The sequence below is a fragment of the Neurospora crassa genome, linkage group I (assembly GCF_000182925.2).
Source record: "Neurospora crassa OR74A linkage group I, whole genome shotgun sequence".
NCBI lineage: Eukaryota > Fungi > Ascomycota > Sordariomycetes > Sordariales > Sordariaceae > Neurospora > Neurospora crassa.
In genome coordinates this window covers 4081963-4108694 of record NC_026501.1, presented here as the reverse complement: position 1 = coordinate 4108694, position 26732 = coordinate 4081963, and the positions used below count along the sequence as shown (strand labels likewise).

The 26732-nt window shown below is 37.3% G+C and overlaps 4 protein-coding genes across 4 annotated transcripts; 1 reads left to right on the top strand and 3 right to left on the bottom strand.

Moving 5' to 3' along the window:
* Positions 1-85: 85 nt before the first annotated feature.
* gh13-2 (glycosylhydrolase family 13-2) lies at positions 86-3822 on the bottom strand. The gene is made up of 16 exons (XM_958972.2): positions 3274-3822; positions 2943-3152; positions 2753-2861; positions 2577-2666; positions 2462-2520; positions 2349-2375; positions 2211-2234; positions 2090-2149; positions 1843-2004; positions 1688-1773; positions 1557-1633; positions 1470-1484; positions 1337-1364; positions 729-1259; positions 550-631; positions 86-447 (listed from the first exon to the last, which is right to left on the bottom strand). Exons 1-16 carry the CDS (start codon positions 3357-3359, stop codon positions 204-206), a joined length of 1890 nt encoding a protein of 629 aa, XP_964065.2. The 5' UTR covers positions 3360-3822; the 3' UTR covers positions 86-203.
* A 697-nt stretch (positions 3823-4519) lies between these two features.
* NCU09804 (C6 transcription factor) lies at positions 4520-7924 on the bottom strand. Its single transcript, XM_958971.3, has 5 exons — positions 7340-7924; positions 7265-7267; positions 6090-7176; positions 4756-5976; positions 4520-4691 (listed from the first exon to the last, which is right to left on the bottom strand). Exons 1-5 carry the CDS (start codon positions 7456-7458, stop codon positions 4590-4592), a joined length of 2532 nt encoding a protein of 843 aa, XP_964064.3. The 5' UTR covers positions 7459-7924; the 3' UTR covers positions 4520-4589.
* Positions 7925-8143: 219 nt separating this feature from the next.
* On the bottom strand, positions 8144-9887 carry NCU09803 (thioredoxin). The gene is made up of 2 exons (XM_958970.3): positions 8896-9887; positions 8144-8839 (listed from the first exon to the last, which is right to left on the bottom strand). Exons 1-2 carry the CDS (start codon positions 9607-9609, stop codon positions 8753-8755), a joined length of 801 nt encoding a protein of 266 aa, XP_964063.1. The 5' UTR covers positions 9610-9887; the 3' UTR covers positions 8144-8752.
* Positions 9888-11754: 1867 nt separating this feature from the next.
* Positions 11755-13000, top strand: NCU09802 (hypothetical protein). The gene is made up of 2 exons (XM_958969.3): positions 11755-12187; positions 12281-13000. The coding sequence occupies exons 1-2, from the start codon at positions 12141-12143 to the stop codon at positions 12528-12530; spliced, it is 297 nt and encodes a 98-aa protein (XP_964062.2). The 5' UTR covers positions 11755-12140; the 3' UTR covers positions 12531-13000.
* Positions 13001-26732: the final 13732 nt, after the last annotated feature.

The window sequence follows — 26732 nt, the reverse complement described above, 5'->3', positions numbered from 1 at the left end:
AGTAAAAGAACAGGTCAATATAGAAATAGGTACTGTAATCGAACGGCTTCTTCTTTTGCAATCATGGCCCTGGCAAAGTATTTTTATACTGAGACTTCCTCAGCTGCCCATGCCCCCCTTTCCCATTTTTACTAAACTGTTTGATACCTACCGCGAATGACAGTTATCAATCTCACTCCGCCGGCCTCACCAAAATTATTATGTCATTTCCTCCAAGTTGAAGATACCGTGGCGGCTGCGCAAGGCACCGTATATTTGTGATTGGGATCACTCTCCCAAGAAACAGTCCCTGAACTGTTTACCTTGATAAATTTGTATAGTATGACATTTCCCGGCGCAAGGTCGAAGGATACGTACCACAGCGGGTTGCTGCTGGTGTACTTTGACGCGCTTAGCGTCACAGCGTTGGCGGTGTTCCAGCTACCGAGGGTAGTCGTGTTGCCCAATCTATACGTTGTTGTATTCTCGAATTAGCTGTTATACGGCCGATCAAGCATCGGTTAAGTGACTTTGTACGTTGCGGGCGGCGAGGATGTTGTTAGGACCTACAGCTTAACTGTCTCACCATAGGACGTGCTAACCAGCGCTTCGAAGGTGATGGGTACTGCAGTGGCAGTGCAAGATGTCGATGCTATATCAGAGGTGATGATGGTCGGTTCTCGTCAGTCCTCCTGCGCATGGTTGTGGTTATATTCGGTTGCAAAACATCCTACGGATATGAAACTTACCCGCCGACGAAATCGATGTAGGAACTCCGGAATTTGTGCTGGTGGTCGAAGTGGGAGCTGACCGTGAGGAACAAATATCGCTGCCGTTGAGAAGCGTTGTGGAGTATAAGATCCTTGGGAGCCCCCCAAAAAGTGTGATGGTTATGCTGCCTCCAGAGTCGGTGATGAAGCTATCGCAACTCACGACGTCGGTGACAGGTTCATCTGCACTGAATCCTGACGCCAACGAAGACAGAGTGACGGCGGTGGAGGACGACGCTCCGACATTGGTGAAGACGCCCACAACTTGTTTGTTGGATGAACCTTTGCGCATGGCAATAGTGTGGCTATCGGAGTAGATGGGCCATGCACGGTATGTCAGGTAGCCGTCGTCTTTTTTGATAGCATGGGTACGAAGCTGATTCAGCCGTTTAATCCACGTGTACAACTCTGAGTTAGTTGAAAAGCCGGAAAGCCAGAGGGCCTCTCGGTTGTAGGGAGTATCACTGCCCGCATAATGCTGTTCCTGTCCCTGATAAATGATCGGGATGCCTATAGGAGATGAAGGTGATCAGCCCAAATTCGAGCAGATACCACAGGTTATACATTTAGCAATGGCATGTACAGACCGTCCTTGAGCATCGTAAAGGCAATTGCCTATTGCAGATGTCAGTTGCTGTACGTTGAGTACGGAAGTGTTCCCGAGATGAAGCAACAGGTGCTACGAAGGACAAACATCCCTGGAGGGAAGGGGCAACACACGTTCTTTGCTAAGACCTGCAGTGGAGGAAGTCCTTGGATCAGCGAGGAACCACATCGACTAACATGTATAAGAGAGCAGAAACTTACCATATCACTAGTTTTGTGCGCAAAGCGAGCCTGGTCATGGTTTTCGAGGAACGACCCGTAGAGACTGAGGTCAATCGCTTCATCATATTGTCAGTATCATTGGTTGAAACCGGCCAGGACATTGGACATACCAGCAGCTTTAAGTATGTTCATACCGTTAGCCAGCGCAGTGATGTTGCCGCTTGTTGACTGGAACGCATTTACTATCCAATAATAGCTGCATAGAAAGTTGACCTGGTAAGCGAGAGCCGACATGCAAAAGGCTCAGGTTTAGTTCACCCATTACCTTGCATAATCCAAGACGCCGCTGATGTAGCTCTGGTACGGTGCCAGATACGCCGGGTCTCCTTGGAACACCTCTCCAATGGCGAACACGCCGGCAGCGGACTCGAATCCTGGCCAGAAGGACTTTTCAACGTGCTTAACACTATCGATACGAAGGCCATCGCTGTAACAGTTTAGGTTAGTTCTCTACAGGAAGACAGTGCCCTGTTCATCACTGATATGATAGTAATGGGGAGCAGTGTACATACATACTGTACGTTGACACGATCTTGGACACCCAGTCGTGCCATATCTTACGGACGTCGTCGCTGTTGCGTTCGCCGTATCAGTCATCTTTCAGAATAGGAGCCTGGGACAGTCTTGACCTACGTTTCGGTTTTGAGGTCCGGTAAACTGTGTGCACATGTGAGGTGTCAGTCAGGCTAAGGGACATTGCTCGTGGAGTCAAGAGTCCGAATGTATGACTTCATAGCACTTGACGTTGCTGTTTGACGACGACAGACGTACCTGACAACATCACTTCCTTGCCAGCATCTGAGTTCCATTTGTCAGTGTCTGCCTTGTACCAACTCCTGTTGACGGTCTAATTACATGCCAGGGGATGGGACCGATTCACTCACGTTTCGATGGAGGTTTGGTTATCGTAGTTGATGGTGCACGGAGAGTGATAGTAAGATTGCTAAATAGTCTTCAGAAACTCCTCTACCTTGTCTTTATACATTTGGTATCACTTACGGAAGAGAAGGGATTGAGACCTTGGTAGTTGATGCACGAACGGCAGCCCAAATACGCCATGTGGTTGGTGACAACATCCACCATGAGGTACTAATCAACATGTCAGTGCTTTGGTCAGTCACATGTCAACCATTTGACTGTGTTTCTTGGCCAGGCGAGGGAGAGTGGAATCTTACCATGCCGCGGTCATGAAGCGCTTTGGAGAGCCCCTTGAGGTTGTCTGCGGTGCCAAATGAAGGATTCAAGGACCAAATATCTGACGCCCAGTACCCATGATAAGAAGACCTAAGTTTGATAATTGTCCAGTTAATGTCCATAACGAGCGTTTGGTAGGTAGTCTCTGCATTCCATGGCGGCCAAACATACCCATCTTTGGTAACTCCGTCAATCTGCTTCACGATTGGGGATATCCAGACAGCAGTGAATCCCATTCCCTGAATATAGTCCAGCTTCGAGATCAGTCCCTGCCATGACCCGCCGCAGTATACCTGCTGGGATGTGTCACATGGCGCACTGGTTGACAGATCGCTTCGAGCAAAACGATCCGTCACGACCTGATATATGGACTGCTTGCGCCTACAGGAATATCTAGTCAGTTCAGGGTACTTTCTCATGTATTTCGTGTGGTCCGTACCGTTCCCGAAACCCCTGGAGGTCTAGTACGGGCGAGGGGTGAAGAGACGGAAGACAATCTTACCATTCTGAAGACGTAAGAGCTCCCACTTGGACCGCCGCTGAGAGTAGCAGTCCGAGGACAACGCTTAGTTGTCTTTCGGGCCTCATTTTGGTGAACGGTAAAAGTTAAAGCGTCGAGAATCAGGAACCGATGGCCAATATTATCCGATTGCCAGTGGGCAGGACATACCGTCATTGTCTCGGAGCGGCGCTCCGAACCTTTATAGGCCATCTTGAACTTGAAAATGATACTTTACCAGCCATTACTGGCCAGCAAGATGACGGGCTTGGGTTCTGTAAACCTCGGATGATGAGGAAGCACGGGTTTCAGGACATTTCATGCCCGCTGCTTCACGACCAGGTTCAATTCGGGCCGTCAAATTGCGTGAGGGTGTATCAGAAAGGTCTCTCAAGGTCTTCATCTTGAAGCTTGGAACTGTCCACGGAATTTGAGGCACTTTCTGTGAGGTCCCCAATCTATCTTGCTACACAAGACGGAGGTAGTATTCGGTGCTGATGGAGATGCCACTGGATCTACGGATCTCTGGCTCAGCGCGGTAACCCCAGACGCTACACCCCGGATTCTTTATGAGCCAGACTATAGCGACGGGATTGTACGTGTGGGGGGGCCAATGAGGCAGAAGGCCCGAATACCACAGTGTTAGTGACCATCCGGCCGACAACAGGCCGGCTGTAGCGATGTTTAGTAATTCGCGGAAAGGAATTCAATGCCAATTATGTACCAAATCTTATGCTTGTAGCCATTTCTCATCCTCCCATCTGATATGTATCGAGTATAACTTCCAGTCGATACGATATTCGGCCCTCCTCATGGCTATAGTTGGCTACGAGTGAGAACGAGATGAGGCATTCTGCATTTTGTTATGTTCATGTGGTCATACGGCCAGTCTATCTCATGGCAATCCCTCACTCATACCGGGTCCCACAGTCATTTTCCCCCGCTCTCTCAAGCAAAATCAACGCGGCACAGCTCAGTGTCGGTTTGTCAGTGAAATAGTTTGACCTTTTCATGCCTCCCTCCCGGCATTTCCCGTCGAAAGAACGCGTAAGCTCGATACAAATAACCAGAACAACTTGACATTCGGTCACATGTTGAGTGGGAATCTAGGGCTCATTGTATAACAAGTCTTGTTGCTGGGCAAACGCAGAACGACACGAAACAAAACACCAAAAGAAGGGGAAAAAGAGAGAGAAAAGAAAGAAAAAAAAAAAAAAAAAAAAAAAAAAAAAAAAAAAAAAGAAAAAAGAAGAAAAGAAAGAAAGAAAAAAGGGCACCGAATTACGAACTAACCATCACCATGCCCTTGCCTCTCCCCACTATTGTGAAAAATAGGACTGTTCCGGCCCAGTCCCGGAAAAAAACTGAAAAGGTTGATCAGTTCCCCAATGCGCAGTCTGAGTGTAGTTCTCGAAGGAATTCTATTTGTAATCCATCGTCAGCAAAAAGTGAAATCCTCGATGTCCCTAATGTAGATGGTCTTACCCAGTCAAAGTTCGTGGTAAAGTCCAGTGTACTGTTCCCTACGCCGTCACCAAACAGTGAGGCGAACGGAGATGTGTCGCCGATTCCAGCCATCGTGTTGCCCAGGTAATCTGGCGTCGGGCCCATACTCAAAGGACCTGTGCCAGAAGTCGCTGGGTCGGCACTGACGTTCATGTTCAGTGAAGGATGATTGGGCCCATCAAGACCTTGTGCCGCATGTGTTGGTGAGGTTGTGCTTGCATCTATACTTCCTGAGAGCATACCCAGCGTTATGGCAGCCGAGTGCTCTGACCGCATCTCTTGTACTGGGTCTGAGAACTCGGTCGCTGTTGCCGTTGTAGGAATTTCGATCGCGCTGCCAGAGTGTTGAGAGGACTGTGTGCCATTGATCTTGTCCAGCATAATCTCTAGGACATTGAACGCCTTGAGGGCGTCCATAGACTCATCTGCCAATCCCTTCCAAATGTCTCGGGTGACTTCAAGGCTCTTGATCATCTCGGCACGTTGCTCCGAAGTCCAAGGAGGACTGGCTGGTGCCGTCTTTGTTCGGCGTAACGTGTTGTCATAGTGCAGATCCAACACAATCAGCATAGCGGGAAGGAGGAAGTCCTTGGTTGCGATAGAAGTCACGTACCACTTGATGGAGCGAAATCGACCTCTGGGTTGTGATTCACGGTGGAGCGTTGCCAGATGACCCAAAGACTCAAGGGAAGATGAGATTGCCCTAAGCCGAGAGCTGTTATATTTGATGTTTTGTGTCGCCTTCGACATGTACCTTCTGTGAAGAAGACAAATGATTTTCTGGAAGAGAATATCGATATTGAACCGCGCAATGATCAGCGTTAACGGATCATGACAGCCCGAGAGGGGTTGGAACCGTAGGTGCGGAGGTAGATTCGCCTTGATCTCACGCAGTTTTGCGTCAAAGCGAAGAACTTCATCATAATGGACCGGATTTCGGATACGACCTGTTGCTTGTAGTATGTTGCCCAGCTCCAGTGCGAGCTTGACCTTGGCAATCATATAGCTGATGTTGGTAGGCTCTGTATCTGGTTTCGGTGGGGGTAGCACCTTGGTGTCTGGATGGAAATCCTCATCGGCCAGGTTGTGCGGAAGGTCGGTGTCGCAGTCGTGTTCGTAGATCATAGTAGGTAGATAGAGCTGGTGTGAAAAAAATACGTCGCACATCCTGATTAAAGCCCACGTTCTTCTTCTCATTTCCTAGATAATCAAGCCAAAAGTGTCAGCTGAGCGACTCATGTGATAATTCTCTATCAAGCGGCCTTTACCCGTCCTTTTGTAAGTGAATGAAACATTGAAAGAAAGGGCCTTACAGCTTGGAAAGGAGTGAGAGAAGGAAACCACTTCGCATCTCTGTGATAGCCCATACGGAAGGCAACCCTCGTGACCTGAGACATTATCAACCACAGGCCGACATCGGCATCCCACCGGGATGAATGTTCGGCAAAGAGGTAGAGAATCATAGTCTCCACGGTATACTCGGTCGGCTTCGTATAATCGCCTACCCGGAGACACTGAACTGTTCGGAGTCGGTACTCGGCTGCCTTTTCCAGTGTGCGGCCCTTCCATTCGGGCGGCTCGTCACCAACCTTGTGGTAACTCAACATGGCCAGGCACATGACTGAATAAAGTAGGCCTAACCACATGATTGGTGTCCGAGACGGGTCCAGCCAGTGATTGCGAAGCTGCTGGTGGAAGGTGGGTGGATGAATGATATTAACAGCATTATCCATTGAGTTGAAGTACCTTCCACAAAGGGTCAGGACTGTTGACTTGGAAGGCAACTCGGCCCTCAGCTCGATTTCGGCAGCAGGTGTTGACTCGAAAAGAAACGTGAGGCCTTCACAAGCTGTAGGCGGCTTGCTGAGCATCACTTTTTCATAGCTCTTCTCCAGGTCCTTCTTGTGAAGTGCAAAGTAGTTCTTGACCTCGGCGATGTCCGCCAAAACGGTGTGCCAGTGGCCTTGTCCGACATACATGGACTTTCCCCTATCGGGATCCACCTTCAGAACGCCGAGTGAGGTTGCCAGTCCATCGTCGATGTCACTTTCTCCCTCGCCATCTTGCATAGGGCCATCATCGTCGTCGAGGTGTAGGAAGGCCGAAGAGCTGCTAGTCGTCGTCGTCGAGCTAGCACCTTGTCCTTTAGCATGTCCACCAGCAGAAGCCGCAGCATTTGTAGCAGTAGCGGCCGGAGGAAGATCAATATTAGCACCGCCATGCACAAGTGACAAGACCAAGCCTTCCAGCCTGTCAATACGGTTCTGCATGTCGTCGGGAGAGGCACCTGGTTGGCATTGACTTTTTTTCCGGGCCGGCGGCGTGGCATAGAAACACGAAGAGGCATCTGTCCCTCCTCGTTTAGTGCAGTTTCCGCACGGGTGATTTCTGTCACACTTTCTATAATTTCTGGTTTTAGCAACTAGGCATCATTAACGACGATCTTGCGCCGAAGGCCGTTCAGGATGTTATTGGTCATAATGCTTACAGCCTATATTAGGTTATGTTAGTCGAGGGATAACCCGAGCGAGGCGGCTGTCCACGGGTGGATGGAGTGGCTCACTTTCTTGACCGGCAAGGATAACAACTGAGCGGTACTCTGTTTCGCTTTCGGACAACACGAAACTGCTCCTGGGGGGAACGGCCGCCGGAAGAGGTGGTCGACGGTGGTGTGGGCGTCATGCTCTGCCGCGCTGGATTAGATGAGTAAAAAGATTCTGGCGCTGAAAGGTCGTGGTACAAGGGCAAGTATGTAAGGGGCTGCGTTGAGCTGGCAATCACATAGAAGTCCCCAGTGGAAAGCAGGCTGAGTGGTGTTGATTGTGTTCAAGTTGGCTTTTCGAAAGAGAACAAGCTGAGCGAACGTTATGGGCAGCTGCCTGAATTTGGTCACAGCTTCATCATCATATTTGCAGGAGCTTACCGTGCTAAAACAGGGTCTCATAGGCACATACCAGTCCTGAAAATGCTGCCCGGAAGGTGCAGGCATGCCTTCACAGCCTCGAATGCAAACAAGTGAGCACTTATCTTTGAATGGAGGACGGGGAGAGGAGGAGGCAGGGTCATAAGCCAAATGAAAGCTAGGTTGGTTGGTAAGGTAGTAGTGGTTGTCGAGTAAGCAAAATGACGGGCCTCACGTCGAGAACACTCTCCGTCGACCTGTAAGCAATCATGCCGCAACAGAAGACTGAACGTGTTGGGTACGACACACCCCTACGGCAGTATCAATGTGAAACTGTGCTTTTCTCTTACCCCCCGTATACTCGTTAGCGCTTCATCCTGTCTTCATCCATTGTGTAGGTGCTGCTCTGTACGTGGTACGCTTAAATCTCAACAGCATGTTCGGGCCACCATGCCTTGAGAAAAGCTTGGCATTTCGGTCTTCACCACACACAGTCAAAAATTGCATCACCAAAAAGGTTACTGGTATCTAGTACTTAAATACCATTTTCCCAGCGAATCAACGCCCACACAAAAAAAGAGTACCCATGGCCAGTGGGCAGTTTTTCCTGCAATTGCGACCACCCAGGAGTACAGCCAGGAGAAAATGTGTTGCATTACTCGACCCGTCGATAAGCGCAATACCTTGCGCGTTAAACGTGCGCCGTCATTGTACGCCTAGCACTCAGTTGGCCGTTGACAAGCCATGACTGTCGCTTAGCGGCTTAGTGTCATGAGTACTGTCTCTTATCTTAGCAGTGCGCCTGATACGTCTTCAGCCTGTGAGTCTTGTAGTTTTAGGCTGTCTCATGCAATTAGTGTTGCGACCATCTATTTATCGCCATGATTCCACTGCATCATCTTGAGCCGCAGGTACCAAGGAGACTGATCAAAGCCAAGTCAGATGTGATATAGGGGACACTCGACAAGAACGTGATCTGCCTATTTGCCTCCATTTTCAAGACTGACAGTCGCTCAAGAGCATATATACAGCGGTTCCCGTTCCGACCAAGGAAGGTTCGGTGCGTGCTGAAACCTATGATTGCCCGGCGGACGCATCGCCGTTCGCCTTGACACTATATGGTTTGAAGAAGTCGGCGTCGTTCGCCAACTCCTCCTTGACCTGCATTCTTAGTCAGTCCGCTGTCAGTAGGATGACATAGAATAGGCTTCACGTACGATATCGAGTCCCCCCACTAGCTCACCGTCGACCCAAAGTTGTGGATAAGTAGGCCAATCAGCAAACTCCTTAAGGCCCTGTCGTACTTCGTCGTCCGCTAGAATGTTAAAGAAACCGTATTTAACGGCATTTTCTCGGAGAATAGCAACCAGCTGTCGCGAGAAGCCGCACTTGGGCTCACTGGGAGTACCCTTCATGAACAGCATGACCGGGGCGGCCTTGACCAGGTCACCCAGACGTCTGAACAACTCCTCCTTTTGCTTCTTGGGGTCCTGAGGTACAACGTCGCCGGCCTGGCCCTCAGCAGTTGCGGCGCCATTTGCGATCGCCGGTGTCTTCTCACTAGCTTCAGTGCCGAACTGGGCCGATTTTTTGGCGTGGGTCTCAATCGCGTTTCGAACCTTGACGGCACTGCTTCCGCTAACCGTCTCCAAAACCTGGTTATTCCGGGCGAGCACGAGAAAGGGAACGGCCGTCACGTTGTACGTTTCGCTGATTTCCGACAGTTCTTCGGCGTCGATCGAGACCCAGGACGTGGAAAGCGGTTCAGTAACGGGATATTCGCTCGCCAATGTCTTGAGCACTGTCGCCATCTGGGCGCAGGGCGCAGCCCAGGGCGCGTGGAAGGAGACGATCAGGAGGGTGGACGCCGGCAATGACGACACATGATTGTTCCAAGCCTCGATACTGGTAATGTCCTTGATGGTCGACATAATGCTGGTCGCGCGGTTCGGGTTGATGATGGCTTGGCCGAGCGAGTTTTGAACGGGTATCGATGTCGCGCCCGTGATCCAAGTGTGTAGAGGACGATGAACAAAAGAAATGGATTTCGTTACGAGGTCAAAACGAAACTGAAGGTTCCCCGAGGCCTAATGTGGATCGCTTGTTGGATATGGTACCGAGTTGGCGGCGAGTTTAGTTGTCCTGGCACCGCCGATACTGGTTTTCCCCGATATCATCCATCATCCATGGTCTGAAAAACGTCAGCGAGTTCGGCCTTGCCCCTCGTGGTTCTTCAGGCGTGCCCCGCGGCGCCAATGCGCTTCACTAGTCTCAAATTCAGACCCACTTGACCTCCAAGACCCACCCCGCGCCCCGGAGTAACACTCAGTATTAATATATATAAGGAAAAATATATAACAGGCAGCACGGTTAATATGGATACTGGTAGTATTGCTTGATTGAAGTTTTATAAAAAAGGAAAAGTTTACTTAAAATATAGATCTACTAGGTAGTGTTAGAAGGTTTCTTTTAAGACTATATCCTGTATACTACTATAACTTATAATGAACTTAGTTTTAAGAATTAAAACTTATAATCTGGACACTAGCTTAATAATATTGCTCTTCTTCTTTTACCCTCTTTTATCTAATTATATAAAGGTATACTATTTAAGTAGGTAATAATAATAGAAAATAATAAAGTGAGCGAAAATGTCTAGCACCTTCCTTATTTTGACTGTATAATATGTTAAGTATATTATTAGAACAATTTTTTTTACTTGTAGAAACTTAGCTAATAGTGTTATATGTAAGAAGAACTCAGTTGAAAAACCTTTTACTAATATTATACTATTCAGATAAACATAACATAGTATTAATTATCTACTATAAATAATAGATGTTGCTAGAGCTAGGTGTCTGTAATCTCTAATAACAAACGTTCAACCTTAGTTAGCCTCCATCCACTTCCCCACCACGCCGTAGCGCGGTCGTTTTGGACCCACAGGCCTAAATAGTGTAACATTAGGATCACGTTTGTACCCAGCTTGAACGAAAGTACCCAATATACATAGAATTTCCCAAAATTCTCAAATTCACTCAATTTTTATACATCCAATAATAAAGATATAGAAAAATTAAAATAACGATGAGGATAGCCTTGAAGAGATAATTCTAATGGTATTTTTCTTTTTTTTATCCGATAATTCTTTTTTAGAGAAATAACCTCAAAGGGGTGAATTGGAAGTGTGCATTAGCTTTTTTCCTATACCTTTCCTTTAATATCAACCCTTATATATAGCAGTACAAACCAAAAAAAACATATCATTAGCATGGCCTTGATGAGACGATCCTCATAGTACTCTTTGTTTTTCTATACGATGAAAGATGGCTGAGATGCAACCAAAAAGGTGATAATTTCTATAGAAAATGAAAAAAAGTAGGACGTTTTTAGTTGCATCTTGACTAGTTTTTATCGTATAAGAAAACTAAGAATACTATAAGGATCGTCTCATTGAGACGATTCTCATGGTATCTATAAGTAATACAAATCATTAGTTTGGAAGGTTTTTATTAAAGAAAAGGTAAGAGGATAAAAGGAAAAAGTACCTAGTTACGGTGGTTGCGCACAATCCCCACTTTTCTCCAAGTTAGGCTCAGACTGCCTTCGGCAGAAGTAAGCAGGCTGAGTGAATGAGACTAGGTGTCTGATTAGATCAGCACGTTATTTCCGCACCGCCCCATTCTTGTTGTAAAGGACATCAGGGCGCTTCGCTACGGTAGAGGTACCCACTAGCCCACTAACTCTGGCTTGGATGCTCTTGGCGGGCTTGGATCGCTGTCACGCCGACTGACTCAGCCCAAGCAAGCTCAGGGCTCCCATTCCCAGTCGCTGCAGTTCAGTGTCAGGTTGACCTACACCTCCTCCGGCATGTAAAACGTTAGCGCGGTGAATTGAGGTGGTGGCAATAACTTTATTCTCCTTACAAAAGATGTCCGCTTTGCTCACCTCCAATGCCCTGAATATTGTAGAGTGGCGGTACCACGCTAACCATTTACATGCCGACAGAGGTGTAGGTGTCAGAGTTGTCAGGGGGGTGGGAGTTGTCCGCGGATTGGAACGTAAAGCGGCTACCTACGCTAGGTACCTTGACGGATCCATACTCCATGCAGTGCAGTGAGTGGTTGAGTACCGTGCACTTGCGTCTCTCCTTGCTGCCAGCCATGATCATCCCATCCGCCCCAGTTCCCGAGTATTTATTCCTCTTGTCGCTTTCGTAGTCAAACGCCGTCTTACCGCCTCATATTCATTCTCCGTTCGCCTACCCGTCGTTTTTGACAAGTGCCGTCTCTGTGTCCGTCCCTGGCCACCCGACACATAGAGACTATATACCCCATATACCTACCAGGCAAACCGTAATACCTACCTACTTCTACGTGCCTGAAGTGTCTACCATCAGCCCACGCATCAACAAACATGTCGGCTCAGCAATACTACCAACAAGGCCCCCCTCCTCAAGGATATGGACCGCCGCCTCATCAGGAAGGATATCCCCAATACCCTCAGCAGGTGAGTTTGGAGTTCCCGGCGGCGTTCCTTACCGACCACACAAGCCCGCTCGCTACCTCAAACCGCAAAAACTAACTCGGTGATCGGTTGCAGTCTTATGGTCAGCCTCCCCCACAAGGGTACTACCCTCCGCAAGGTCAAATGCAATATCAACAACAGCCTCCTCCTCAGCAGAGCGGTGGTGGGGACGGATGCTTCAAAGGGTGCATGGCGGCTCTCTGTTGCTGCTTCGTGGGCGCCGAATGCTGCGAATGCTGCGCTGACTGCTGCGAATGCTGCGCCGAGTGCTGTTGATATAGTGAGGATAAGCATTACGATCTCGATGGTTGAAGGTGGATGTTGATGGATCTGAACACAAGCCTCTGAAAATTATTCTTGGAGCAACACGGGCGCAATGCATGCGGAACCCCATACACATGCGCACAATATAGGCACGCTAGTACACGAGATAGATGGCCGCAAGCTTGGTCAGCTGGAATGGCAAAGGCAAATGCAATGAGCTGTCTGTTAATAGACGGCAGCAACCTCGTTTGATAGTCAATCTCATCTCTAGTTAGGAAAAGGGTTAAGGGGCGTTGTGGATATGTGCACACATGGTAATGATTAGCGATCACCTAGTCTCTAAACAGACCCCCTCTGCCTCCGTACCTCCGCCCCACATAAAATGCGGGTCTCCTCGAACTCTGTGAGAGGAGGTCTGTGTTAATTTTGAGCATTTCGGCAGTTAAGCGCAGTAAATCCTATATAAATGAAGGATTTTACTTTCCATATATTTCCTTTTAATCAAATAAGAAAAAATATTATAATTTAAAAAAACTCAAGAGGATAGTCTTTTTAAGCTCCTTCTAAATATATAATTTTTAAAAAGCTCGGACCACCTATTATAGTAATGCAACCTCAAAGGTGAACTTTTGTTAGTAGCAATTACTTTATAGTTTTTAGACACTCCTTTATTTAAGAGATCATCTATTTGTACGGATTTAAAAGTCTATTTGTACGGACTTGAAAATTGAAATATAAATAAAAATTTACAAAATGAAGTTGTATAGTGTTAAAAGTAGCATCGTTTTACTTGTCGATTTTTAATAGATTTAATGCCTACTGCCTTGGAGCTTAAGGCCTACTAAAATAGGATGTTTACTCTAATATTAGAATTATCAGTATTTCTTAAAATTTAATAAATACTATTTCGATTCTTGGGGTTCTAGAGTGTACATTAGTTTGATTTGAATATCAAAAAATGTATAAAAAAGGCCCGAAAATTGAAAACCTATTTTGAGATATATACTACTACGTAATCTTACAAAGATCTTTAAAGTTTTAATTTTGGGTCCATACAAATAGATTTTGAAGTCCGTACAAGTAGATATTCTCTTATTTAAAGGTCAAAAATAGTCAAATAATATAAAAAAAGATATATTAAGAATAGCCTTAATAACACGGTTCTTATAGTATTATTTATTCAACGCTCGGACCACCCGTTGAGGTAATGCAACCTCGAGGGAGTAGTATTCTATTTTTTTACTTTGAAAAATCCTTTTTTTATCTCAATATATGTATAATGAATAAGATAATTATATAAGGAGTATGGTCTTAATAAGGTAGTTCTAATAGTACTATTTTCATAAGGCACAAATTACTCTTTAAAGTAATACAGCCTTGAGGAGGTAAAAGTCTTAAAGTTTAAAGCTTTATATCTCGACAATTTCTAATTATATAAGAAAAATGGAACTACTAGTAGAATTAAAATAAAACATTCTATATAGAAGTCTTTTTTATTTTCTTTAATTAATTTTCCTAAATTTATAATATATAATAGTACTTGGTTGTTCTTTTACAGCCTACGGCTAAAATCTCAAAATTGGCTCAGACTTACTACTGTAGAAACGGGTGGGGTGGGGTGGTTTTGGAGGTTGTAGGTCTAATTGAGACTGTGTGGTACACGCTTTGGTCGTTGAGAAAAATATAAAAGAATTCTAAATTAAGGATTTTAGTTATAATTATAAAGTCCTAGAAATAACTAAGTCCTAAAAATAACTATAAGGGATCTACGGGGTATATACGTAGGTAGGCCTTATAAAGAGCTTAAATAATTGATAAAGAGGAAAAGGGAAGTCTGTACTAGTAAGGTACAGAGCTTCCAGCTAAATATACGAAAGAGATGCGTGGGTATTAAAGGTGCCAGAAATGCTAAGGCCAAAAATGTAGCCCGTACGTAGCACCTAGAGGGATACGCTTAATAGTATACGGTGTATTTAGTGCCAAGACGGCTACCGATAGCCGACCGGCCGATATACCCAATTAGAAAGCGCGCCTAGCTTATACTTAAAGTTAAGTATTACCTTTAGGCGCTAGCCCTGTAATATTATTTCCTACCTCTCCCTTCGAAAAATAGCTAGAAATACTATATATAAGAAATCTAGATGCTCTAATACCCCTAACGCTTTCGAACACTCCCAATGCCTTACTACCCGGGTTTTTATAAGAGAAAATAATTAAATAAATAATTAACAGCCGAATTATTCGAGTATATCTCCCTAAGAAAGTTCTATTTATTACTTTAATACCTATTATTTATATATATATTAGTACTAGCTCCGTTCACCCCCGGGCTATATAGTAGCTACTATACTGGGCATTTTCTAAATACCCTGTAATGCCTATTTCTATTTATCCGTAAAAACTACTATCCTACTATTCCCTATCCCTAATAATAATAGTACGTAGTATATATACTTTTAGTAAAACTCGCTACTACTTAACGTACTAGTAGGGTATATACAACCTTCCTAAGTAACTCTAAAAACTACCAATTCTACTCTAAAATCTACCCTTCAGGTTTTACTAGGCTAATATTTATACCTTAATACTCGTCGTTATTATTAATCTTATTATCTTCCTCCGGGCCCCTATTTAACTTTAGAATAATATAGATATACTAAATTTTAACCGTCTTATAGTCTTTAGCCTAATAGGAAGGCGATCTATAAACTATATAGGTACCCTTCTTTTTCTACCTCTTCCGCTATACCTCTATTAAATTATTATTATAGTTATTGGAACTACTAATTTAGGTAGTAGTAATATTTATTAGTTCCCCTCTATTAATATAGGTAGTACTATAATTAGAATTAGAATTCCTATAACTATAGCCCGACGCCGTACTCCCCCTAAGAAAGTTATTACTATTAAAGTATTTTAAAAAGGCGTATAATTCTAAATAGGAATTTAGAACTTCCGGCCGTTTATAAAAGTACCCGAATTATTCGTTATTTAAAGAAGATATTAATAAATTAATAATAACCTAATCTAGCTATGTATTAATTTTAATTCAGTAAAGGATTTCTTTAAAGCGGATAAGGAAATGAAATATAAATTTTTAAAACTTCTATTATAAGGTAAAGAATTCAAAACCAGCTTTCTTATTTTAATTAATTTCATTATAATTAATACAGAGCTTTTCGAGAAGCCCGGCTAGGGTTCGGTTTATTAGAGATTATATAAAGGAGAAGAGAATCCAGCGGACGGCAAGCGAAAGGCTAGAATAAAAGTAATAGAATTAGACTTCTAAATTATTAATAGTACGGCTATTAACATATAGCTTTGCTTTTACTATATAAATCTACGTATTAAATTTCTTCTTATTGCTGGTAAATTTATTAAAATAAGGAAGAACTAGTTTAAATTAGGTATTAAAATTTTCCTTGGAAGTATTGAAGGCCTTAAGGGGAATTAGTTCGTTAATTAGCATTTAAATAGGTATAGCGAATTATTATTAGCGTTCGGAAGTATTTTAAACCTAAGGAATCGAGGCTATAGCGTAGTAAAGTAAAGAAAAAAAAAGGTTGATAATTAGAGTACTCTTAGGGCAATTGGAGAAATTGGTATAAATATATAAAACTAATGTGGCGAGTATATTAGGAACTATTGGAGGGAGTTGGAGAAGGATTTGAGAAGAGGGTTGATTATAATATAAGTGATTTACAAAGTATATACGTAGGTAGGCCTTATAAAGAGCTTAAATAATTAATAAAGAGGAAAAGGGAGGTTTGTATTAATAAGGTATAGAGCTTCTAGCTAAATATACGAAAGAGATACGTAGATATCGAAGGTGCTAGAAATGCTAAGGCTAGAAATGTGGCCCGTGCGTAGTACCTAGAGGGATGCGCTTAATAGTACGTGGTATATTTAGTACTAAGACGGCTGCCGATAGCCGACTGGCCGATGTACCTAATTAGAAGGCACGCCTAGCTTATACCCAAAGCCAAGTATTACTTCTAGGTGCCAGCCCTGTGATAATAACTAAGTTCTATTCTAGAATCTTTAACCCTAAGGGTTTTGAAGGGGGGGTATATTAAAGGAAGGTATACCAGCTAAACTTCTATTATAAGGATTATTCTTATTAGGGTTATTTATAAAAGGAGGGAGGGCTGGACTAATAAAAATATTATTTAGCTCAATATTTATTATATAAGAGTTACAGTTAAATTAAAGCTCAACTTGTTTGATTAGGTTCCCGGATATTTCGCAATAGTATTATTTATTAAGAAAGTTAGGGGGGAATGGAGTAGGCTCAATATCACTTAATAATTCCTCGCTATCAAAAGAATTAGGTATAAGGTTATCGCGGGGTAGAGTTTTTGATATTGTAATTACGAAGCTATATAGCTATAGAATAGGGGCGAATTGCTCAATAGAAATTACTAAAGTAAAGTTACTAAAGCGAGGGATATTAATCATATTAAGGGATTATATATATACTAAAGTCTATTTATATAATAGTTTGGATTAGGGTAGTATAACTACTTTTTTTAGTATTAGATAGTAATAATAGTAGTATTGAAAGTATATAAGAATTTTGTTAAAGAGTCGAAGTATGATTAAATAAGAGTATAATAAAAGGAAAGTAAATAATTCAAATAACTAAAACAGCATTAGTTGGTAAAAAGAAGGTTACTTGCGGGGTTAATAGTCGCTAGAGAGAATTATAGGATTTAATAATTGGAAGCGCAATACACATTAAAGAGCGATTAAGTGACTTTCTAATTAAGGAGTCAATTAACTAAGAATAATTTAATCAATTAAATTTCTTTAATTATAACTATTAAATATTATAATTCACTTGGATGTTTACAAATTCTAAATATTTATTAATATAATTAATAATATTAAAGTAAATATTATAGAACTGGCGCTCGACCAGGCATCTAGCTCTAACTAGCTAGACTTGAGTGCTAAGACGGTAGCCAGCATTAAGACTACTCCAGCTAACTCGGATTATAGTACTGAGCCTCCGGCACCCGGTCTTCTAGAGCATTCTCTAGCTGCCTCAGGCTATAAGGCAGCTACTAGAGTATATAGCTATTTAAGCTCTAGTACTTGAGCGACCCGGAGGGTAGCATTTTATCCTTTCTTTCTTCGTAGAACTTTAATATATATATATAAGGCCAATACCTACGTATCATTCTACTATCCCCTTATATTAAGTTCTACCTTCTTATTAATTAACTACTAAAAGGAAGGATAGCCTACAATTAATAATATAGTATATACTAGTATTAGAATAGTCTCTTTTTCTGTACCGAACGATAACGATAATACTAATACTAATATAGAAGCTTCCTACAATTCTTTAGCAATTGGAAGTATTAGAATACCTCCCAATATTACCAGCCTATTTAATAATCTATTCTAAATTTTGCAAGCGAGTCCCAAATTAAAGGGAAAGGTTAAATTTATAATCCTTTTTTTATTTATTCCTAACTTACTTTAAAGTTTGAATTTACGTACTTTACTAAGTAGGATTCTTCTAATAGTAGTAGTAAGGATAAAGAGAAGTTTAGCGCCGACGATAATTCTAATAACAATTCCAATAAATTATATTAACGGAAGCTACTCGAATTCCCCTAATAGAATAGTAAAACTACTACCTTCCTCTTCTATTATAATAAATTAATTAAAATATATAATATAAATTTTAAAGCTAGTTTATATACTAATCCCAATATTATATAAATCCGAAATTCTTAATACCCTACTAATTAATAAATAGTAATAGCTAGAGGGTTACTAGACTATCCGTACCCTCTCTAATAATAAAAACCCAACCGAGCTATTTAAATAATGATGTGGGGTGGTTCGTTTATTCTTTTTTCATTTTCCTTGTGTATTCTTCTTTTCTTTGCTTTAGACTTTTACTTTTAAATAATAAGTAGAGGTATCTAGGCTTTAACTTATTACTTATTAAAGAACAAATCTATTATACTAGTTGGACGGGACCCTGGGAATATAATAAGTAGAAAAGGGATATAAGGAGAAAATTCCGATTGAGAGGAGAGAAGAGAGGTAAGTACTCCAAACTAGATTAGACAATACCTATCCTCAAAAATAGACTAAAAAGTTCCGCTCCTATACTATAAAATCACCGTCAAACGCCCTTGTAATAGTAAATTTAATAACCCCTCTATAAAAGAACTAATTCCTAGACCTATTTAGCTAACCTAGGACTAATAAGGAGAATTTTATCCTTCTTGTTAATTTTTAATAGTAATTAATAAATTATAATTTTATTACTCTATTTTAATTCCTAAGGATAAAAGCTATATTCAACTCTAAATCTACTCTTCGTTATATTTAGGTATAGTAAGGTACTTTTCGTATTAGTATAATTTTTACTCTATTTTAAATAGTAATAAAAATAAAATTAAATTTCAAACTTTTAACTAAACTAGCTAATACGAATTTAAGAAGCTCCTAGAAAAGGATTTCTAATAATGTAGAGGTTATCCTCGAGAACCTTGGAATACTAATTTAAACGCTAGGAGTTAAATAGTAAAGAACTAATTAATTCTTCCGGTAGAGGAGCTTCTTACTCAATTTAATAGAGACTTTAATTCCGGACGTATCTAAATCTCCGTTTTATTAATTAATCTATAATTTACTAGTAGTAGATTATAGATACTTTAAATTACTATATTTATAAAGCTAGGATAGAAATTCCTTACTTTGTAATTTTAAGATTAATTACAATAAAAAAAAAAGATAAGATTAAACTAGAAAGACCCTAAGTAGTACTTAGGAAAAAAGATTAAATAAAGAACGATAATCGAGAAGAGGGGTAGTATAAATTTACCCCTTACTAAATAATATTCGGTATTTAGATACTTATATACTATATATAGAATTAGCGCTTTAAATTACTAAAGTTACTATAGGACTAATAATTATATTATTCCATTCCCTATTTAACGTCCTTAGAATAATATATATAATATTTTATAAAGTTAATAAAGTAGGTGAAGAGGTAATATTAGTAATTTTAATTCGCTAATTATATTATTCGTTTAACCCTTAGATATTAGTACCTATATAAGACTTTAAAAATTAATTATTATAATTACTAAGATACTTATATAGAGAAGAAAAAATTAAAAAAGAGTATTAAATTAGTTCCTTATTAAAGAAGAAAGAAAAGAGCATCGCTTCTTAATACTAATTTTATAAGCTATAGAATTATTATTAAAATCCTTATAAATTTTAACTATTTATTATATTTAATACTAGTAATACCCCTACTAATAAGATTCCTTTAATTAATATTCCTATTTATCTGAGTAAAATATCTTTTAACGCTATTGCCGCCCTCTTTATAAATAACGCTACCTCTACTTAAAAAATTCTTTTAAAGAAAAAATTCGATAGAAGAAGAGTTTTTAAATATATTAAATTATTTAAAGAAGAGGTTAGTATTTATAAGTTTAGAAATAACGAATTTAAAATTAGTACTTAGTTCTAATAATATAAAAAGGAGCTTAGGGACGTTAATAAGGGTTTCTTTTATAACTTCTAAATTAAGAATACTGCTACTTAGGAGGAGTTTATTAAAAGATTTAAAGTTATTTATAGAGTAAAGGATCCTAAATAGACGGATAGCGTATTTATTACCCTAAAGAAGTTCTATATTAAGTGCGTCCTTTATTAACTAAATAAAATTATTAATACTATTCTTATTTATTTAATACTATTTATTCGCTGAAAGACGTAGAATTGGAATAGTACTAACTGTAATGCTATTAAGAACTTTTATAAGAAGTTGTATATTAATATAAAATATATAATTATTACCTTTTTATAAAAATTAAAGAAGGATTTTTATATTATAGAGTAGGTTAAATTCTCTTAATTTCTAAATAAGTTCGTAGTAGAATAGTTTAATAATATTGATTCTCATATTTCGTTGAATATTAGTAATAGTAGTAAGGAAGAAATATTTATTAAGAAGCGTAAATATAAAGCTAAGTATATAATTAACCTAGATAGTTCTTTGGAATCCTTTAAAGAAAAAGCTATAACTAAGGTCCCTATTAAGAGAATTACTATAAAGGTACAAATTCCTACTAAAGCTACCCTAATTTCTAATAAGAAAACTATAGATAATTTAATTAATTATATAGAATAATTAATAATTACCCGAAATGCTATTTTTATTCCCTAAATTTAATAATAAATCCCCCTCCTTCAATAACCCACCCCTTGCTAACCTACTTAATTTATAAACCTTTAAATTAATATTATTTAAATTAATGCCCTTTATAGAAGGAGTAAGGGTAGATAAAGTGCGAGAGGAGACGATAAGAGAGGGTATTAGTAGTAGTACTATTAATATAATTAATTTGGTTATTATATTTAAGAGTATAAATAGAAGGAGGTCGATTATAATTATAGTATTACTAATTAAAAGTTTACTAACCGAGAGAGGAGTACGAATATTATAGTATTTATAAGTTCTAGGATAGACTATAATAATAAAGTCCCTAGAGACGTATATTCTCAAATATCCAGCTTGGGCCAATTGGAGGATATAATCTACTCCCTTATAGCTTTAGCTATTAATTACCCTAACTATTAGAAATTTAAGAAGTAGGAATTCGAAGTTTAATAATAGCGCAATTTATAGAATATACTATTTATCCTAATTTTTAATTTACTTTAAAATTTTAAATAGGCTAGATAATATTAGGATTAAATCCAAGCCAAAAATAGTTCCCCTACTATTACTATTAATTATATCTCAATAAAGGTATTTAAAGAATTATATAAAATATCTTCTCTTGCTTAGGAATAGGTAATTTAAATTTATATAATTGTTGTTAATCTTAATAAGGCTATTAAATTAAGAGGGTTCTTCGAAATAGATATAGACTAAAAAAAGATTTATACTACTTCTTAGAATACTATAGTAGTAATTAGCGAATTGAAGAGACTTAGGACTAACAATATAATACTAAACTCTATAACCACCCCTACTTTTACTCCAATCCTTCGTTTATTTATTATAGAAATATTTAAATTAACCCCTAAGTAGCTTAGGACTATTTTAAATAACGAAATTCGAGTGCGCTTATTTGCCCTTATTAATAAAGCGTTAGAATTATAATTTAAGAATGTTTTATTTATATAAAAGGAAGAAGGGTTAGATTAGGTATATATAAAGGATGTCCGAATTCGAAATAATATCTCAAATATAAAGGAAATATACCCTATAGCTACTAAATTTATGAATATTAAAATTATTCTTACTATTAAAAATATTATCCGAAATAACCTTATTAATATCCTAATTATTTACAATCAAATTAAATAATTCTCTAAGGTACTTTAAAGTAAAAATAAGATCCCTACTATACAATTTAAATACTATAATAATATAACCCTTAATAATAGTTCGGAAATTAATAAGTTTGTTCCTATTAGGCTTAATAAAGTGTAAATTTACCTTATATTTGTAGAAAAGTAGGAGCCTAGGACGGATATATTTATAAATTTAATTAAAATCGCTTTAAGGAATAATAGCCTTATATTTACCCGGTTGTTTTTAGAAGATAATATTTTCTTTCTATTCGAATAGTATAATATTAGGGATTAGAGAAAGAATAAATCTATACTAGTATATATCGTCTCCCCTTCGGATATACTAATTCTTATTATAAATTAAATGAAATTTATTAATAAATTACTCTTCGCGGAAGGAGATATTATACGCCTTACTCCTTTGCCTACATTCTATATATTAATGAAATTTTAAGGAGGAAAGAAAATTATAGCCCTATTAGATATAGATATTGAGTGTAATACTATTTATAAGGTACTAGCAGATTTATTAGGATTCTAGAATATTACTACGGATATTTCTAATATTGATAGTAATAAAGGAAGGAAGGGATTTCTTAGTAAAGCCTACGAAAAAATTTAGTTATTTAATAAGGGAAGAGAAGTCTACTTCTTTATTATAGAGTAGGCCCTATTAAATTATAATATTATTCTAGGGTTACTATTCTTTTAAAATACTAAAGTTTATATAAAGTATAAGGAAGGCAGAAGAAACTATATAATTATAATATTTAACAGGGTAGTAATCCGTACTACTTTAATTATTAATTTAGAGATTTTTAAGGGAAGAAAGGGCGATAGGTAAAGAATTTGATTCCTTTATTATTATAGTAGCCTTATATATTTAAAAGTTAGGAAGTAAGTTTAGTAAGAATTATATAGAGGAGATTACCCATTAGTAATTAGAGGATAATTATTAAAGGGCGTTTTAAAGGAGGATAATAAGTGGATTGCCCCCCTTAATAATAAATTAGTAGAAGATTTAGTAATCTTCCTTAGGAAAGAATAGGGTTTCCTAATTAGCCTATAAGGTCCGAATATTTCTTAATAAACTTATTACTGTTAGAAGAAATTCTTTTTAAAACTTTTAAAGAATATTAATTTAGAGGACCTACTAATAAAGTATCTATCCCCACCGGATAATTATAGGGAGGTAAGGAAGGAATTGAAAGGCGCTAAAAAAAGACTAAAATATATAATTATATAAACTAATATAATATATAAGCAAGTAATATAGAAAATAAATCTAATTAATAATATTATATTAAATAAGTTAAAGCTTGAAGGAGACCCTAATTGGAAGGAAAAGAAGTTAATAATAATAAAGGATCGGATTGCTTCTATATTTAAAAATTATAATTTATAATAGAACCACTACGTAGTATTAAGGTTTATAGAATTAACCCGAAGATTATATTTAATAGAAGAATAATTTTAAGCTTTATTAAAAATAGTTTAAAAAATTTTAAACGAAAGAGAAATTAAATTATTTACTTATATTTTCTTTAATAGAAAATAAACTCTAATTTAGGATTTTACTAAATATAGAAAATTAAATCCTAATATTATTTTATTTTAGAAAATCCGTACTATCCTTTATTCTACTTAGTAGATAAAAGCTATTCTAATCCCGAAAACCCTCTATAATAAGGTATATAACCTATTAAAAAATTGAATTAAGAAGGGGATTTTAGAAGAAAATTATACAGTATATAGGAATAATTAGTTCCTAATTATAAAGAAGAATAGTAGTTTATATTTTATTAATAATGTTTAATGGATTAATAGGGTAATCCTCCGAAATGCTAACTTACCCCTAAGTTATAAAAAGTTTAGTAAAGTATTTAGAGGCTACGAAATAATATCCCTATTAAATTTTTTTTGGGGGTATAATTAGATCCTCCTCGATAAAGTTAGTTGTAACCTTACTACCTTCTTAACCCCTATTAATTATTTCTAAATAATTATTCTACTATAAGGAGGTACGAATTCCATTATATAGTTTATAAAAGTAATAATAAAAATACTATATAATTTAATTCCTAACGTCTATTAACTTTACTTTAATAATATTTATATTAAAGGACTCTAAAGTAATTATAGTTAGGAGTAGATTAGTACTAAGGGGATTAGGAAATACGTATTAGAATACTTTATAAATATTAATAAAGTACTTATTAATATAGAGTTAGTAGGAGGGATAATTGTAATTATAAAATCCTAATAGTATTAAAGGGAAGTAATATTAATAGGGTACTTATATATATTAAATAGAAGAACGCTAATTATAGATGAGGTTATAAAAATTAATAAATAGATTTACTACAAATATTAAGCCGATAAGAAAAGAAAGGAACTAGAATAAATCCGCGCTTTCTTAGGTATTATAGGGTACTATAGAATTTAGATTAGAGGATTTAGTATTATTGTAATCCCCTTCTATAATTTAATAAAGAAGGATGTTAAATTCTAGTAGATAGAGAATAAGTAGTTTGTAATAGAATATTTATAATATATAATTACTACTATACTAATCTTCGCTACCCTAATATATAATAACGATTATTATAAAATAATTTTCTTTATAATTAACGTATTACTAGAAAGTTAAGGAACTATTCTAGAGTAAATTAGTCCGGATGGAAAGTAATACTTATATTAATTGGAGAGTAGGATTTAGTCCGGTGCCGAAAAGAGGTACGATACTATAAAGAGGGAACTTTGGAGCCTCCTTTATACTTTAAAGCGTTTAAAGAGGTATTTATTCGGTATTTACTTTATAATTAAAATTAATATAATAGTCCTAATTTATTAATTAAATAGAATTATAAATAATATATTTAACGTATTATTAATATAGTAGATCGTTTAGATAAAAATCTTTAACTTTAATATTAAGTATATTCTAAAGAATAAAAATATAGTAATTAATAATTTATTTTATAAACCCCTTAAACTTTTTGATTTCTACGGATAAATATATAAGGAGGATATTAACGATTTTATAAATATATAAATCTATTCTATTTTTATTATATATATAAATAACCCTTAGTTAATATTTTAAAGGGAATAGTTTAAGAAGTTAAAAGAAATTGTTAGGTATTTATTAACCTACGAAGTCCCCTTGAAATTGAAAGGAGTTATTATAAAATGCTAATTCCGGATTAATGCTGTTAAATTTATAATATACGATAGAATTTTTTAGTTATACCCTACAACTTCGATTTAGAGTTTAAAACGATTAGTTAATAATTTAAAAGAATATTAGTAGATTATATCTTATTACTATAATGAGGTAGAATATAGAGGTTAAGAAGGAACGTATTATTATATTATAGAGTACTACTATTAGAAAGGAATATATATTTAAGTAGAGGAATTAATTCGTTTATACTTTAACTACTAAATGTTTAACCCTAAACGGTTTGAAGATGGCTATTAATAGATTTACTTGAGCTTTTACCCCTTTAGAAAATAGATATTAAATATTTAGTACCTCCTAAGTACGAATAGTAAAAAAGTCCTTCCATTAAAGATTAAGGATAATTTAATAGGTTATATAAAAGCTACCCTACTCCCTATAATTTTATTAAGTAAAATAAAGGATTTTTTTAAATTCTTATTCTTAAAGTAGGGATACCCTCTAATAATTCTAATTAATAGTAGTATAGAGTTCTAGAAGGTTATTACTAAGTACTTACTTCAATTAGGGATCCTTAAAAAATTTATTATACCTTATAATTTGTAAATTAATAATATAAATAAATAAAGATATACTACAATTACTTCTTTATTTATAAAAATAATTAGAGGGAGTAATATTAATTAAAAAAAATATTTACTTTATATCCTCTTTATAAATTAGACTATTATTAAAGGAAACTATAAGTATACTCCCTTTTAGTTAGTATATAGTTATAATCCGGTATTACTAATTAAATTTAATTTACCCTCCTAGCGAATTACTAATTAGAAGAATAATAATAGGGTAATAATTAGGGAGGAACTAATTAGTATAATTATTTAGATATATAAAGACTTTAAATATAGATTTGTATAGGCTATAGAAAAAGTTGTAGTAATAAGGGAAGTAGTAGTTAATTATTGTAATAGATAAGATTAGTGGAAAATGCGATTTGAAAACGTTTAGATTGAGGTCGGCGATTTGGTTTTGAAATATAATAGTGTTAGAAGGATTAATTTAAGTTTAATAAGGAAATTTTCGTATTAATAGTAAAGCCTTTATAGAGTATACCGGATTTTTAATTTAAGGAGCGTATACTATATTAATACTCTAGATAGAATATAGTTTAATAAGTGTTTATAAATACTAGGAGGATTAAGAAGTTTATAGTTAGGGATAGAGTAATATTGGACGTTAAGAACCTAAGTACGATATTTAGGGGGGAGTAAATTTTATCCAAGGACGGAGGAGGTTAAAGAGACCCTAAATTAATTAATAATAGATTATTTGTAGAAGAAACTTTAGGCCGAGTATTACAACGCGAATTTAGAGAAGGTATAGTTATAGAGAAAAAAAAAACGAAGTAAAATACTTTTAAAGATAGAATACGGAAAGATTTGGTTCGGATAAGGATTGAGGTTATAATCCCTAGGGGGCAACCCTTAAGGATATAAATAAATCCTAAGGATTAATTTAATGCCCCGCTTGTATAACCCAGGGATAGGTAAATCCGTACTTAATAATTGATAATTGATATACTATAACGAAACCGAGGCGACAATGCAATTCCCTTTCTTAATTTTTTTTTTTATCTATCTTTCTTTATACTATTTTTCCTTGTGGATTTATACTTTATATATTTATAGTAATATTTCTTTTACTTTTAAAATATTTTAATATTTCTACTTT

What these genes read in the sequence shown, in the direction of transcription:
- gh13-2 (XM_958972.2), bottom strand. Translation starts at nt 3,359, where the DNA reads ATGAGGCCCGAAAGACAACTAAGCGTTGTCCTCGGACTGCTACTCTCA. An exon ending in GACGGAGTTACCAAAGATGG is followed by an intron (nt 2,862 to 2,942) that starts GTATGTTTGGCC and finishes TATCAAACTTAG; the next exon opens with GTCTTCTTATCATGGGTACT. An exon ending in ATCGTGTCAACGTACAGTAT is followed by an intron (nt 2,005 to 2,089) that starts GTATGTACACTG and finishes AAACTGTTACAG; the next exon opens with CGATGGCCTTCGTATCGATA.
- NCU09803 (XM_958970.3), bottom strand. Translation starts at nt 9,609, where the DNA reads ATGTCGACCATCAAGGACATTACCAGTATCGAGGCTTGGAACAATCAT. An exon ending in TAGTGGGGGGACTCGATATC is followed by an intron (nt 8,840 to 8,895) that starts GTACGTGAAGCC and finishes CTAAGAATGCAG; the next exon opens with GTCAAGGAGGAGTTGGCGAA.
- NCU09804 (XM_958971.3), bottom strand. Translation starts at nt 7,458, where the DNA reads ATGACGCCCACACCACCGTCGACCACCTCTTCCGGCGGCCGTTCCCCC. An exon ending in CTCTCACTCCTTTCCAAGCT is followed by an intron (nt 5,977 to 6,089) that starts GTAAGGCCCTTT and finishes TTGATTATCTAG; the next exon opens with GAAATGAGAAGAAGAACGTG. An exon ending in TTACCACGAACTTTGACTGG is followed by an intron (nt 4,692 to 4,755) that starts GTAAGACCATCT and finishes GATTACAAATAG; the next exon opens with AATTCCTTCGAGAACTACAC.
- NCU09802 (XM_958969.3), top strand. Translation starts at nt 12,141, where the DNA reads ATGGACCGCCGCCTCATCAGGAAGGATATCCCCAATACCCTCAGCAG. An exon ending in ATCCCCAATACCCTCAGCAG is followed by an intron (nt 12,188 to 12,280) that starts GTGAGTTTGGAG and finishes GATCGGTTGCAG; the next exon opens with TCTTATGGTCAGCCTCCCCC.